This window comes from Maniola jurtina, chromosome 3 (genome assembly GCF_905333055.1).
Source record: "Maniola jurtina chromosome 3, ilManJurt1.1, whole genome shotgun sequence".
NCBI classification, from domain to species: domain Eukaryota; kingdom Metazoa; phylum Arthropoda; class Insecta; order Lepidoptera; family Nymphalidae; genus Maniola; species Maniola jurtina.
In genome coordinates this window covers 6,955,766-6,971,915 of record NC_060031.1, presented here as the reverse complement: position 1 = coordinate 6,971,915, position 16,150 = coordinate 6,955,766, and the positions used below count along the sequence as shown (strand labels likewise).

General features: G+C 36.5%; 1 protein-coding gene across 1 annotated transcript in view; it reads left to right on the top strand.

Moving 5' to 3' along the window:
• Window positions 1-2,727: 2,727 nt before the first annotated feature.
• The window catches only part of LOC123880460 (transmembrane protein 132E), a 119,130-nt gene continuing 105,707 nt past the window's right edge, over window positions 2,728-16,150 (top strand). The window contains exon 1 of the mRNA XM_045928590.1: window positions 2,728-3,153. Coding sequence (XP_045784546.1) covers window positions 3,123-3,153 — 31 coding nt within the window. The 5' untranslated portion in view covers window positions 2,728-3,122. The remainder of the gene's footprint in view (window positions 3,154-16,150) is intronic.

The following is a 16,150-nucleotide window of genomic DNA, read 5'->3' as shown; positions in this document are numbered from 1 at the left end:
GACATATTTTACGCAAAATAAGTATTTTGTTTTATTTAATCTTTCATGTATTTCTGCCTTGTATAATGAGAATTCATACGCGATCTTGCAAGTATTTTCTTTTGCGCCATCTTTTTTCTTTTATGAACATTACTTACATGAACTTTTGTATGACAGCCTGCTGCAAAGGCGGAAGAGGTCGCTTAGTGCAAAGTGCTTAGGCTAGTCGATTCCGGAAAAGCGGCACTACAATCTTTACTGTAGTGATTAATTGAATTTATGATATTCTTGTTGCAACACTACATTGTAGCCAATAGTGAGTGAGTGTTGGCCAATCAGAGATAATTATGACCGTCACCCTGTCGCTGTCAAACTATGGCTCGGTAAGCGGTAGGCCCCAAAGTCTCTTCAGACGGACCACAATTCCAACCACAACAGCAGAATACGTCGTTGAGCACAAAACTATATGAAATACAATATCGACCACACCACAGCCACAACGCGTTCGCAAGCAAGCGGCTGACCATATCTTTATCTTGGCTAAAACCAAACCTGCTGGTAAGTGATGATGCTGCCTAAGTGGGGCGCGCTTCCTATAGAAGATACCTCAGTCTTAATTTGATATCGCGACCACCGCAACCATTCTATCCTACTTAGGGATATTTTAATTTGTGGCTCTATCTACCAATAAATTATCTCTCGTATATCAACACAATTAGGCACACAGTACCTACTACAACTGGTGGCCTTTATGCATAGCTGTGGATAGTTTAAAGGATACTAATAATAATTAAGGCTGGTTTTACAGTGACGCTTACCGTCCGCGCGGGTGATAAGCGCGGTGGCCGAATTGCCGTCAGCGCGGGCCATCCGCGCGACTATGTAACGATCCAAGAGACGCAAAGCTCGTGGCCTGCGACGCTCACCAACCGCGCTGGCGAAAGCGTCACTGTAAAACCACACTAAGATTGACGTAATTACGCGTCTAACTGCTGTTGTTAGACGTAAACATCTCAGCCAAGATGCTGCTGCTGTTCCTGGCGGCAATCATTATTGGACTAGAACTGTAAAGCGGTGCCTATCACAATAGATCGGCAACGGTCAACGTTATGCAGTCTGAAGGGCTCTGCATAAGACGAAAAACTGCTGTTGTTACATAAATTCTCAATTAAACTAAAACATTCGATCTAGGGCTCTACTCTACTTGGACTAGTGCCTACTTATGGGGGGCGCATTAATGAGGTCATCACACTATTCGATGCCAATTTCAGAGACGAATATTTTGGCAGGTCTTTGCTACATTTGCTAATATTATGTATGTACCTATCTACCTTTTCAAAAATATTTCCCACTTACCCCGTATGGGATTATTCCATCCTCGTCCAAAGGCTGAGGAGATCTATAGACGTACCTATGCCTACTTTGAATTTGACAAGTTATGTTGCACAGTTCTCACGCCTGTCTCAGTTTAACTCTAAGTAAAATCTGAGCCAAGTCTTCTTCATTTTAGAATAGCCTTCCTAACCAATTATTATTTTTTAAGGATGTGCTGTCTCTGAAATTGGCATCATATAGTGTGATGACGTTATTAATGCGTTCTCTATGAGGCACTAGTCCAAGTCCAGTAAAGCCTAGATCGAATATTTCAGTTGGATCTGGCTAATATGTAACAACCTACAGTTAGACACGTAGACCTGATTACGTCAATCTCTTTCTCTATGAATTAATATTGGTTAAGGATGTGCCATCGCTGAATTTGGCATCGAATATTGTGATGACGTCATTAAAGTGATCTTATGGAGATCGTTTTAACTAAGTAGAGCTAATATTTTTTGTTGGATATAATGATTAATGAGGCTTTATGTAACAACGGCAGTTAGACGCATAATTACGTCAATCTCAATTTAATATTATTAATTACCTACCCACCCTATTTGCACGAATTTAATCGAATAGGTTGAAATATTAAACTTTTTGGTGGATATTAAATGGTGGAGAGACGGCGTTGTAGGTGACGTCTTTATTTGGTGGAGGCTTATGATCGACTCTTTATAAACTAAACAGTAATTATATCGAAATCTTACAAGCTATTGTTTTAATAATATTTCTTAATCTAACCTAAATAATTTTGTATCGCCTTTTGTTCAAATTCAACTCGTAAGCAACCTACATATTACAAGGTAGGTATAGAACAATAATATACCTACCTAGGTAGGTAGGTATAGGTATTATTGTTCCTAGGTTTAATATTGTAGGTTTATTAGGATGGAAAATAGAAATTTCTTTAGCTTATAGGTATAATTTCTATTTTCCAAAATGCTAGGTGACCTAATGTAAAAGACGTTAGACTCTTACCTACCTACTTACTAGTAACTAGGTATTATTTCAGCTGGTTGATATTACATTTATATTCAAATGAAAATAAGATTAATTTTCACATGAATATTTCTGATTACAGGAAAAAGTATCATATTGCTTTACAAGAAAAAGAAAATACTAATTTTGAGAAAAAAAAGAAATTGTTCAGGCTCCTGTAAATTCTGCACGTGGCGTCTCTAGATCGGAGGGAGGAATTAGGGGAATCTTCAAAGGAGAATTCGCAGTACCTAGTTAAGGATGTTCGATGTGGAAAGGAGGCGTCGTCGGTCAATACTGTAGGTGGTGCGGCGCGGGCGAGGCGCGCAGGCGTGCCGCCCCCGCGCCCCGCCGCCCGCCGCCGGCCCACTCACGCAACTCGCGAGTCAGCCGCCGTGCGCTACGATCGCGCGCGCCGGAGCTTCCCTAACCGCTCGAGCCATGTGTAATGTTTTCATCACAGTGGAGACCTGTCAACCAGCTTTCCGACGCGGTATTATAAATCATGAATGAATAGTTTGTCCAGTTGGGACAGTTTTGCGATTTGACGCTCTTTGGAAAGGACAGCTTTCGCCGGGTGTCCAGTTTTTCTAGCGAGCCTGTGCCGTTGACACTGCAGCGTGCGGGTCCCGCAGTGTGCGAGTGTGTGGTTGATTAGCGAACGTAAAGACGAGGACGTCAGCTGAGTCGCGTAAACATTAGCTTGATCGGGTAAATCTGATGATGGTTTTGCCTACTTCGTAAATTCCCGTAAAACTCGTGCCTACACACGCAAACAGGATTCCAAGATGCGGCGTCTAGTCTTGCTACTTTTGACAGGTAAGGAAAACTTAAGTAGCTATGCTTATAATATTTTTGCTTTCACACAATCACAAATAAAAGCTTGGTTTAAGGCCGCAAGCCTTAGAGCGCAAAAGTACCTAGGTATCTACCTAACTTGCGTGAGACATGATAAGACGGCATTGAAAAGCTTTCACGTTACAAAAAGCTCACACTGTCTTAAGTTTTTGCTATAGGTACCTATTAGATTTTGCCTATGAATAATATTTTATTAATTTGTATAATTTGAGCTAAGTAGGTATAATAGGTATTTTCATAGCATTATCTTTTCCACTTAACAAATAAAAAAATATTACGCTTCTCATTTTCGGTTATAACTTTAATTAAGGAAGATTAAAATATATACATACTTAGGTACTTACTTAAAGCTCATTTTGGAAGGAATAAATTGGAGGGTCCCGGAGAAATGATAGAGCGATTTTATGCGTGTCCTGTCCAAATAATATTCGGTGCTCTAAGCTAAGAGACGTCATGTGTGTCTAATGAAGATTTAGATATTACATATTATATACTACTGTTTTTTTCCGAGAACGGTTTATTATACAACTTAAGTAATTATTTATAGACAATTTAAAAGATAAATATTACCTAGCTGAAATTGTTTTGAATTTTCTAGTCTTTCAAAACTGTTTAAAAATCTCGTATTTATTGTATGATACTTAATTATAAAAGGATCACCCGAAGGGTTCAACCAACATTTTTTAGAATCACTCTTGATGTTCAGGAGGCACATTATTTTTTAATACCTACATGCCTCTGTTGCGATAATAGGTTTCTTTAACTCTACTTGATTTCAGCTCATATAGTTTATTTTTTAAATGGGCACATGGACACACGGATGGATGGGCTTGACGAAAGAGGAAGGGTTCCTTGTTTTATTACTACGGAACCCTAAAAAGGGGTTATCGTGCCGTAAGTATGCGCAAGCGCGCATACTTACGGCGCTTACTTACTTTTTTTTCCAACATTTTGCACGATAGATCAAAAACTATTATGAATAAAAATAAATACAAACCTGTTTTAGAATGTATGGGTAAAGCCCTTTCATATGATAGGTACCCCACTTAGTATACTTAGTCATCTTACTTTGAAAATTGAGAGACATTTTTTTTGTGGTAAGTAGACCGTATAACCACAATTTCACGGTTTTCGGATTTTTTCCTTTACTTGTGCTATATAAGACCTACCTAGTACCTACCTACCATCATTCTAGGTCAACGGGAAGTACCTACCCTATAGGTTTTCTTGACAGGCACGACAGACAGACAACAAAATTATCCTATACCTAAGGGTTCCGTTTTTCCTTTTGAGTTACGGAAATCTAAAAATTATGGAAAGTGTTTGAATAATTGCCATTAAGTAGGTACCTATTAAATGTATATTATTTATAATGGGCATTTAAAACACAAGATCCTACGAACTTTTGTTCGTTGTCAAGATTACTTAAATCTAAATTCTAAATCATTTTCAGCGTTCAATGTTCTAACCTACATTATAATTTCGGCGACAGGTGTTGACTGCAGGTAGAGCAAAAAGTAATGTTCGATGCGGAGTTCCTTAAAAAAAAAATTAACCACATGCTTGGGATTTGGGAACCGTGTGCACTGTTATTATTCATTTAACAGACAAGAAATCATCATGGTATCTTCGCTAACCAGCATTTGGTTAATAAATTTCGATTAACTTTTACTAGTAAGTTGCTTGGTAGGTATTAACTATAAGCCACCCCAGTCATTTCTAGGTAGCTTGTAAACCCTAGACTAGATCCGATATCAGTAAATATGGGATAGGTATGTAGGTAGTACATCAGGCATCAAAAATTTGCCCCCGCCCCCCAATCAAATAATAAAGACATAAATATTTTTAAGTAAGCTTTATCTCTTTACAACGTATGAGTTGTGTCATAATAATAGGTATGTGTAATAAAATTATAGCAATATTATTGTCACAATAAAAGCAAATTGCAGTGCCCACTTCTTCTTGTAGAGCCGCTGATCTCCACCTTGGACGCTGCGCTGCTGCGCGGAATAAAGATCGGGTAATATAACCGTACCTTTGCATTGGCGTAAATTCTTGAACCACGATGTTCTTCTTCATCTAGGTGGTCTTCTGCCCCCTATTTTTCCCTGAATTACGAGCTGAAGGAGTTCGTATTTGCTGTTTCTCATAATATGGGCAAAGTACTCCAACTTCCACCGGTGCCAATTTACTGTCCAAAAGCACAGTTGATTCTCTTACAAGTCAAGTCAGGGCTGTATGGCAGTTGGCACCTCTGTAAATAAATAATAATCCAACAGTGATGGGTATTTTAGGCAATCTGTCTTTTCGCTTATTATATTTTTTTTCGGTATTACGTTAAGTGTAATATTTCATCTTTTCAAAGGAAATCTTTTTCGGAACGTCGTTAAACTCTTTTTAACCGTATTTTCTTTTACATTGGCCTTCAATAAAACTTTACTTCTACAGTTATCTAACGACGAAACCCTGCTTTGAGCAGTTTGATAAGTTGCAAAGTTTTTCAAGAAAAGTTAGGAAAAATGTTCCCTCTTGGTTGCTATCATCATCAATCACTTTTATGTTATATCATCGCTTGCTTATACGAGTACCTACTTTTAATACCGAAACTCTGACATAAGAGCAAATAAATACCTTTACTTTAAATATGTATATGTACGTATTATATGTATCTATTTATGTGAGGTCTTTTTAAAAATTGTTGTTTAAAATATTTAGTTATAGGTCTTCTTCTGTTCAGACTTACCATACCTACTCGTGGCCAAACTTAAGAGGTAGCAAAGCACAAAACTCCAAACTCGTATTGAGACGAGATTGGTCCCGGCTTGCAACTGCCACTTTTTTTTACTAAAAGGCGGATGCTGAACGCACCTGGCCTCTGCTCTTAGTTTTTTTTTCTCAACTTAATATAGACAAAAGTATCGAGAATGCACTTAATTTTATTTTTAGAATTCCGGTATTGATTTCTTTTGTATAACCGTTGTAAGTGCTTTCGAATGTATGTGATTTTATCATGATTCTAGAATGCTTAAATAATGAGATGAGAGTCCTCTAAAGGACTGAGAAATCTAAGAAAAGTTTGATATTTAGTTAATTTTGAACAATTAACTAAAAATCAAACTTTTCTCGGATTTTCTCGGATGCAAAATCACAAAACTCCTGCTTAGATTTCAGATCTCCTTTCTTTGCCTAAATAGGTGAACTCTGACCACTTTTTTGAAGACTCAGCTTTTTTCAGAGTCCTAAACGTTTGTTTAGAAACTCCAAGCAAAGCATAAGGAAAGATACAATCCGAACTGAAGAATCTTAACTATTGTTCCATAAAAAGCCTGTCTGCGTAAGTAAAATTTCGAATCCTGTCGTTGGTTTTACGACCTTGGGAATTCATAGTATTTTTGTTATTTTCGTCAGTCTATTTTGGGGTGCTGACAGCAGTTTATGGAATGGTTGCAGGCATGCGATAAGTAGGTAGTTAGGTACTCGGGCGCCGCGGTCGCCTTTCATCTGTGCTGTAGTGTGTGTTTACGCTCGTATTGCGCTAGCGCATCCTAAGGTGCGTGTAGACAAGACCGAAAATAAGGCGTTTGTATTTAGTCAGCAACACTGTGTCTCGAACGAACAAACGTTCTTTCTTGTGTGGTCACAAGGTATTATTTAAGTATAAAACAGATTTAGTACCTACTATGTATTTATCAAGGCGATACCTATTAGGTACATCTATACTAATAAATAAACTTGGAGTGTCTGTCTGTAATTTCGAAATAACTACCTCATATTAAGCTCATAGGGTTATTTGAACGATACCTTAACTGAATCACACGTTTTTAAAATTTTTGTCTGTCTGTCTGTCTGTCTGTCTGTCTGTCTGTCTGTCTGTTTGAAAAGGCTAATCTTTGGAACGGCTGAACCGATTTTGACGGGATTTTCACAGACAAGTAGAGGATTGACCAGGGTGTAACATAGGCTACTTTTTTAACCGACTTTCAAAAAGGGAGTTGTGTTTTTCTACCCATGTACACCGAAATCTCTGAGATTTCTGAACCGATTTGCGTAATTTTTTTTTAATCGATAGAGGAACTTTGCGACATTGTTTCATAAAAAAATTGGATTCCAACTCCTCAATCCTGATGCTGCAGGGGATCTGACCAATCCACGCGGGCGAAGCTGCGGGCATCAGCTAGTAGTAAATAAAATGTATGATAAGAAAAACGTTTTATTACTTATATAAATGCGCGGTGATAAGACTAGTGGTTAAGCCTTCTGTTCGAGAGGTCGGGTCAAACTTTTCGGAGTTAATGTGCATTTTAATCAATTAAAATACCTATCATTTGCTTTAACGGTTAGGAAACCTCCATGCCTGAGAGTTCAGTTAATAGTTTTCAAAACTGTGTTAGGTCCGCCATTTCGCACTAGGTCAGCATATTCATATGCCCAAAACTCTGTTTCTGTGAGGAGACCCGTGTTCTGTAGACGGCCACTATAGCGGCCGGTCATGGGTTGATCAAGATGATGATTGTTTTGGCCTGTCAAACTACCTATAGTTTGTCAGGCCGCAATATTCAGGATTCTTCTTATAATACCATACTTAATATTATAAATGCGAAGGTGTTTGTTTGTTCGTTCTTCACGCCGCAACGGAGGGAGCCACCGATTGGCATGATTTTTTTGCATGAATAATAATAATTAATATATGTAATTAAAAACCTGGAAAGTGACATAGGCTAATTTTTATCCCAGAAAAGCAAAGATATCCTACGGGATTGTAAAAACCTAAATCCACGCGGACAAAGTCGCAGGCATCACCTAGTAACCCAATAAAATAGGATACTTTGCCTAATGTTACAGTGTATCCTTGGCTTTACAGTAACAGATCTTGGTCGCAAATGGCAGTGACGTTTACAGCTTCATTCTGGCTCTCTTTCATTCACTGGAATGACGTTTGGGTGGTGTTATCTTTTGAGATAACCCATTTATTTATTGCCCTTCTTAAGAGTATCGGTAAATGTGTATAATTTATGGGCCTAACCCACATTATTTGACAGCGGGTTTTGGACTAATTAGATAATATTTTATTCGTAATGATATTTTTTTTATTACATAATTTAATGTAGAAACCGATGAGATGTAATAATAGGCCTGATAATGCAAATATTATCAATCTAGCTAAAGACAGCACGACTGGTGTGATTGACGCACGATGGCCACCTAACGAAAGAACGTCATCTAGAAATGCGCGCGTACTCGTATACGTTTTGGATATAACCAAAACGTATACGGATTTTTACCTACTTTATTATTAAATAGTTATACTAACCCTATCTATTAACCACATTCTTTGTGCTTACTTATATTCTATCTTATCATTTATACTGTCCGAAACTTTATGCTTCGACCAGCGCTGTGCCTGCGTTCCTGACACAGACACAGCAAATGCTGAGTGGAGTCCATTTTGGTACCACACCTACGCATCTCATCTTATTTCGAGCTTATATGTTTTCTGTGGCACCAATAAAAACACTTTTTCTTTCTTTCTTTCTTTCTTTCAATAATACCTGTTGTAACGAACTGTATGAAGCACGGTTCGTGGAGTTCTTTGTAATAGGCATAATAAGTTCTAGATGTTTTGTTGGACACATTAACATTGTGTGTTCTGTGTCTAGTCCAACCTTTCAAAGTATTCATCATAAATCTCTCCTAAATCATATTTACAGTAATAACACCTCTTCACGTCTTGCGAAGAAAAATTGGTTTAATATAAAATTTTCGTATAAAATTACACTTCACAATACGTCGCCGCCTTCGCCGTATTATGCACGCTTTATTAAGTTTAATATTCTTACACGCCAGAATAGATTGGGTCATAATACCCGCAATATATAACTACGAGAAAGCGGATAAACCACTGAGCGTTCTTCGTGAACAAGATTTCCCAGGTGCAAATGAATCTTCTTTAATTTTCCCCTGGAGCCGAAAACAATCCGCATCGTGTTACATATTACCCAAGTTAGGTATAAGTATTTTCTACTTCTTGCCTACATTGTAATATGTAAAGAGAGCTCCAACCCTGCACTTTTTTTAACTACCATTTTCTGTAACATGCTGTGCTCGTAAACACAGACAATTTACTATGCATATATGCAGCGTCAAATGCGCAGTGAAAAAATATACCTTAGTACCTCGTACCTACCTACCTATAATATCACAATTTTGAACTTTGTAAAAACTAAAAAAACACTATGAAAGAGGCAAACGTAGGAATAAACTCTCAAAGGACAAAGGTTAGTTTCAACTTTCAAGGCGCAAGAGCTTATCGTTTCTCAAGCGAGTTTTACATTGCAAATGCCAATAATTCTGGATCTGTTAAACTAGTGGTTCGCCCCGAACTGAGACCTCGCTGTATCACATAATTCCCATAAGATAGCTTTACCTGTGTAATGTAATAGAAGACAGTGCCATCTATTAAGATTATTGTGAAGCTATGTCAAAATTAATATTGATGCCCATTAAAAATGAAATAATTTCGTTTGTTTATCTAATTTTAATATTTGTGGTTCAAGTAGGTACAGGATATAACCTGAAATTATACCTACACAAGTTTCAGTTTCTAATATGTAGCCGTTTTTTTGACATAGGAATAGCGTAGAATTCAATCTCCACTTTGAAAGCCCCCCATTTCGTCATTTTTAAGGGGGGAGGGAAATTTTATTCGTATTCGAAAAATAATAATTTTATGCTGGATAAAATTTGTATAGTCTATGCAGTGAACCTGTTTTATGGGAAGAGATCGCATCGGATTATCGCTCAACGCTAATCAGTATTTCTCAGAACTTGGATAATCCGATTTCAATTATCTGGCGGCGAAAAACCGTTGCTGATATCAAAGACGTTGGTACCTACTTTGATCGATCGGAATCAGAATAAGAAACATTACAATTATTGTTATTCATTACACAATAATCTTGAAAGTGTAATTCCTACTTTTTATCCAAATCGAAGCAGAGATTTTCAATTCGGCTCCTAGGTATTATTATTTTTGGCTACTCCCAGTGAATAACAATAGGTATCTACCTATCTTATCCATAAGTCCGACAAATCTAAAGGTCAATTCTTTTTTATATTATGGGTATTATATATTATACGTAAGGAGAAATCGTAAAGAAACCACTTTTTAGTCTGTTTATAAAGTACCTACTAGCGACCCGCCCTAGCTTCTCTAATTTTTTGAAAATAAAATATTACACTCAGGAATAATGTAGCTTTCTATTGTTGCAAGAGTTTTCAAAATCGGTTGAGTAGTTCCCGAGATAACCTCCTACGAACAAACTTACTAACATTACCTCTTTATAACATTAGTGAAGATTAGTGTAGATAATAATATAATCATATTACTTAGGTTAGGTACCCATCTTACTCTCTTCATCTCGTTCGTCATCCTTTTTCAAGAAAACCCAAAATTGGTTTTAGTTTTCCAATAGTTTTTTTGTTATTAAGCACGGAGTAACTTTCAAGGACCAATTTCTGTACTAAGTGCTTTTAGAACATGAGAATTGGTTTTAAGTGTTAGTTTGCGACGAAACTGTAGTGAACCCGAGATTTTATTGAATTAGGTAGTAGGTACTGTAATAAATTCATACTAAATGCTTCGGAGTTCATAAAGACACTTATTTTAAATGATGCATACTAATCATCCAAGGCTTTCAAATTATATTCGCTTAGGATATTATTGGGTAGGTTTACCTAGGTACGTCATCTAATTTAGTCCCTGATATTGCCTGACCCATTTAATGATCATTTCTCACGTGCAAGAAGGTACGTACCTACTTTGTTGGTCATAGGTTTGAAGTAATTGCAGACTGTGGTGCTTTGTCTATTTTAAAGTCAACCTAAGCCAGACTGAGCGCTAGCCATTTAAAAGCCAAACAAAAGAAGTCAAATTCCTATCTAACTTCTAAAGGACGAAAGCTGCGTAGATTATAATTATCGACCTTGAAGGCCTGAGGGCCCTGCAAAAGTCGGCACGTGCGCTCAGTAAAACGATAATGATAGACTAGCTATTGGGGGACTGTAATCAACTGAATGTAAGCTCACTTATCACTTTTAGGTAAACTTATATTAGATACATAAAGAATTACATTATAAATATTTAAAATGTAAAAATAATAATTATAAAATATCTGCTACGTCTTTAATATTGTGGTGTAGAGCCTAGAGGCGACATTCATTCATTATGGAACGACAGAGCCGACGGACGTATTGTGATTGTATTCTATTAAAGATGTAAAATATACAAAGTGAAAACTAATGTCGAGAATTATTTAAAAATCCTGATAACCTGAAGCTGTGGCTACAGCTTCAGAAGTGGGATCCCGGAAAATAACACTATTTTCTGTTCCACGCCAAGGACTACGTTAAAGTGTAAGTAGCGTTTATATACCTAAGCGATTACTTTTCTCTCCTATAACTATCGTATAGCTAATATTTTATCAAGAAAACAATTCAGTCTACGATGTTAAATGCGAATTTACGGTAATCAAAAGTTATTGGCCGATTACCATTGTCTCCAAATTACCCAACTAAGTATAGACAAACCGGCGCGCGAAGGGTTAAAAGCAATACAACTTTTTTTTTTTTTAACAGTGTGTTTATATTTTATCTCATTTTAAAGGATATTGTAAAGAGTAGAGAGTGATTGAAGACAACGTTTAGAAAACCCAATGGGTTTCAAAATGGGCATTTTGTCTTGTGAAAACATCTATTTAACCTAATAAAATATGACATAATAGTAACCGCGACTGACTAACGAGGTAGTTACCTACGTACCATTATGTGACCGTTTCATGATTTGAAGTCGTATAATACTAAAGCAATAAGGCCATTTTATATGTTGAGTAGTATACATATAATTCTTTATGTTTTCAGTTTTTGTTTTGTTGTTTATCTCCATTTTAATCACTATTACTTTAGTTTTGAATGAGATCCTAAAGTACTGCAAGACATTTATTTAAGAAAAAAATGAAAAGTGGCTGTCATAGAATTATGTCGCATCGCCTGTTGCTGGGCCCCATTGATGGCTCGCTTGTTTATATTTCATGTAGTTAGTAGGTACTTATCAACAGGTATTCGTTTATATACGACTTACGAGTTGCGGAGCTGGTGATTGTTTATGTTAAATGTAATGAGATCCCGTATTCACTTCGCAGTACTGAGCTTTTATTATTTCCTTTGTGTATTTTGGCTCAATCTAAAATATGTTTGCTTGTATTGTTAAGTTTGAATCATGATTAATATTGTTTCGGGTCGGAGTTTTTCCGTACCTAACCAAGGAGTAACGTGAAGTCAAAATAGTAATACTATTTTTGTGAAGTCAAAACTTGTTATTACAAACGAAGAAAGGCAGGCTTAATATGTCATTACTACGAACGAGATTTCTAAGCTCTTTGTCAGTTTCAGATTCTGAACTATGGAACGAGGTGATGATCAGCCACGGAGAGTGGCCTATGACTGGTTTAGTGCAGACCCAGGTGTACCCAGGTTCGAGGGTCAGGGTCGGGAAGCACTAGAAATTATTATTCAGAGTAAGCAAGGGTATTGCGGGTGCGTTATACCGAGGTAGAGAAGGGTATTGCGGGTGCGCTATACCGAGGTAGAGAAGGGTATTGCGGGTGCGTTATACCGAGATAGAGAAGGGTATTGCGGGTGCGCTATACCGAGGTAGAGAAGGGTATTGCGGGTGCGCTATACCGATGTAGAGTATAACACAGATAAACGGCTTGACGGAGGGCGTCAACGACGGAAAGAATTTGAAGGGCGGAGAAATATAGAGAGATCTGTTCGTATACTGGTGGGTGCAAAACGAGGACGTTCGACTAGCTCTTCTCTGGAACGTGGTGAATTGAGCTAAGAGGAAGAAGTGAAGCTAAGACCAGACACGAGAAGATGAGGTAAATTCAAAATCTCGAGCCGGATGATTCAGTTAATGAAGAGTTCAAATTCAGTGGTAGATTATTTTAACGATTCAACAGTATTTGTAAAAGTTTAATTAAAAAAAAAAATATATACTTTGAATTTGAAGATAAATCAAAGTTAACTTTTAACACTAATAATATTTATTATTCCTGAGTTCGATTCTATGTCGAGAGAACAAACTTTCCCAATTTGGCTAATAAAAGTAGAAGCATGTTCTGAAAATTACCATCCATTATACCTTTCCAAAACTAGCTAATGTAGCTAAGTCATGGTATCAGAGCTTACCGAGTATGAAAGTATATGTGGGCCGAAAGGAAAAATAAACTAATCGAATCATTTTCCTTGCGAACAGACTACGTTGAATTCTTGACTAAAACAAAATACTGGTTAAGCAAGTTAAATATGGAGAATCTCTTGAGCAATAATATTATGCTAAGGTATATTTAAAACAAAAACAAATTTTTAATAATTATTGTTCGTTTATGTATAAGAGTTAACTGCCATACTTATTTGTCATCATTTAAATATTTGAAACCATATTATCTACATGGTTATAATTTTATATTTTCTGTGTATATCTTGTTTGATGCATATATTTATTTAAGAATTGCTGTGTACACTGTACACCGGTTGTTGCTTGGATCCTGATCTATTGTTTCTATATTTAGACTTTCTACATTTATAACCTGTTGGGTGCGCCTTTTTCAATAAAATAAAATAAAATGAAATTTGTTAAATAGGTGTAAATTATGGATATCAGGCTGTAGATTGTTTACTGTACGGCGTTAAGGATAGAGCTGTAAAAGTTAGTGCGTAGGCTGAACAGTTTTCAGAACCAAAAAAAAAAAGTCATAAAATATTTTAGAATCTTTAAATTATGTCAAGCCCCGAAATCTACGATTAACATTTTAAATTTCGGAATGAACGTAGGAATGCTATTCCAACTGTTAGATCCAGCAGTTTGAGAGTCGATACAAGATGATATACCACAATTATTGCAATGAACATGGTCACCCGAGTTTTAAGTGCATGAAATATCCTGCAAAGTGATGTACCTGCGAGATATCAGGCCATTTATCTATTATAATTCACTGTTTTACAAATAAAACTAACAAAGATCGCGAAAAGGATGCGAATTTCACAAAGGATAAAAATGAAGCAAGTTGTTGAATTACGTCATACAGTGAATCTCTAGTGAATATATCGTTTCAATTAAAATAAATAATAATTAGGAGACTGTCATTTGGAGTCGGAAAGTCAGTGTCCTGTCATTAAGTTAACAAAGGTCACGGAACTCAATTTAGAAATAGTTGTACCAAAGGAGTTACCCGTACTCAGAGGCATTGGTGCCAATCTTATAGCTCCAGTAGGTATGATGACTGTTTCCGTAGTAGTACAAGGTATAAAAAATAAACCATTAATGTGTATATCGTTGAATATTATGTTATTGCCCAGTCAGTCTTATTGGATAGATAGATAGAAGTCTTTATTGCACACAAAAACACATGTAAAGGACTACAACACAGAAAGAAGAAAACAGAAAAAAACTATTGTGTGCAAAGGCGGCCTTATTTCTTAGAGCAATATCTACCAGGCAACTTTTGCTGAAACAAGAAGCTAATGTTGTATAGTACCAAATCGCAAAGAATTCATCGATATTACTTATATATACCTATATTAATTAATTATTATATTAATAAACATAATAAAATATAAACATACATACATAACTATACTAAGTAAATAATATATATATACTATATATGGCAATATAATTACTTGCATAACAGGGATACATATAATAAAATAATAAACGATATTTAACTATTATGGCAAAGATAAATAAAATTCTTTAAGACTATTTTAAATATGGGCAGGGATTTCGAATTCCGAATATTTTTGGGCAGGTCATTCCACAGTTGTACAGCATATACTGAAAAGGATTCCACGTAGAATTTTGTCATTCATTATTAGTAATTCTTTCACCTAAAACCCGGATATTGTTATCACAAGGACCTCTGCTGCGATTTGATTTCAGAAGATGTCGAGCATTAAAACACGCTTAGTAGCAATTATAAAAAAAAGATACAGAAATACATCCTAATACATTACGTGCTATTCAGATTGTTGCCGAACCCAATACATGTGGCCAAGTTTTCGTGAACGGTTCGGTTTGTGGTTCGGAAGGGAAGGAATATTATCTTCTCCCGTGAGAGTAAGACATCAGGGATAATCGTGGTGTCCTGCGTATTTACAACGTTTCCCTGACATGATCGTGAAGAGAAGGGAGCACTTTTGACACACGTGATTCTCAAAGGTTCTGGATTCATGCAATGTTACGTTTTGTGAATACCGGGAAAATGATGATCTAAACTGTAATCATGATTTGAGTACAAGTGATCGATTAAAAATTACAAGAATTAGTAAAGAAATACCTTGATTGTTTTTTGAACGGACTTCGTGATCTAGATGGTGATTGAATTCGAGGACATGAAGACGGTTATCTACCGACTGTACCACATGTTATACGCTGATCGTACGTTGGTTAGGAACATGGTACAGAAGATGGTCGAGCATTAGACAATTTGGGAGTCAACCTTATCATACGCTAGTCCAATTTTACTTGTGCATAAAATTGGTGATAAACGCTTTTGTGTAGATTACAGAACGTTAAGTCGCAAAACTAACAAGGAATACTATCCACCCCCTCGTATCGAAGACCAACTCGACCAATTAGCAGGCAACAAAGTATGCACATCATTAGAACTGGCCTCAGTGTATTACCAAATATCAGTAGCAGAGGAGTCACGACAGGACAGCTTTTGTAACCCGCGATGGCCAATACAAGTACAACCGGATGCCTATTGGTTTAGTGAATGTACCCTTAGTATTCAATCGTGTAATTAATAAAATACTGCTCGAGGCAAAAACTAAATACACTATCGTCTATATGAATGATGTCCTTATTTATTTATTTTTAATTTTTAAGGTAAAC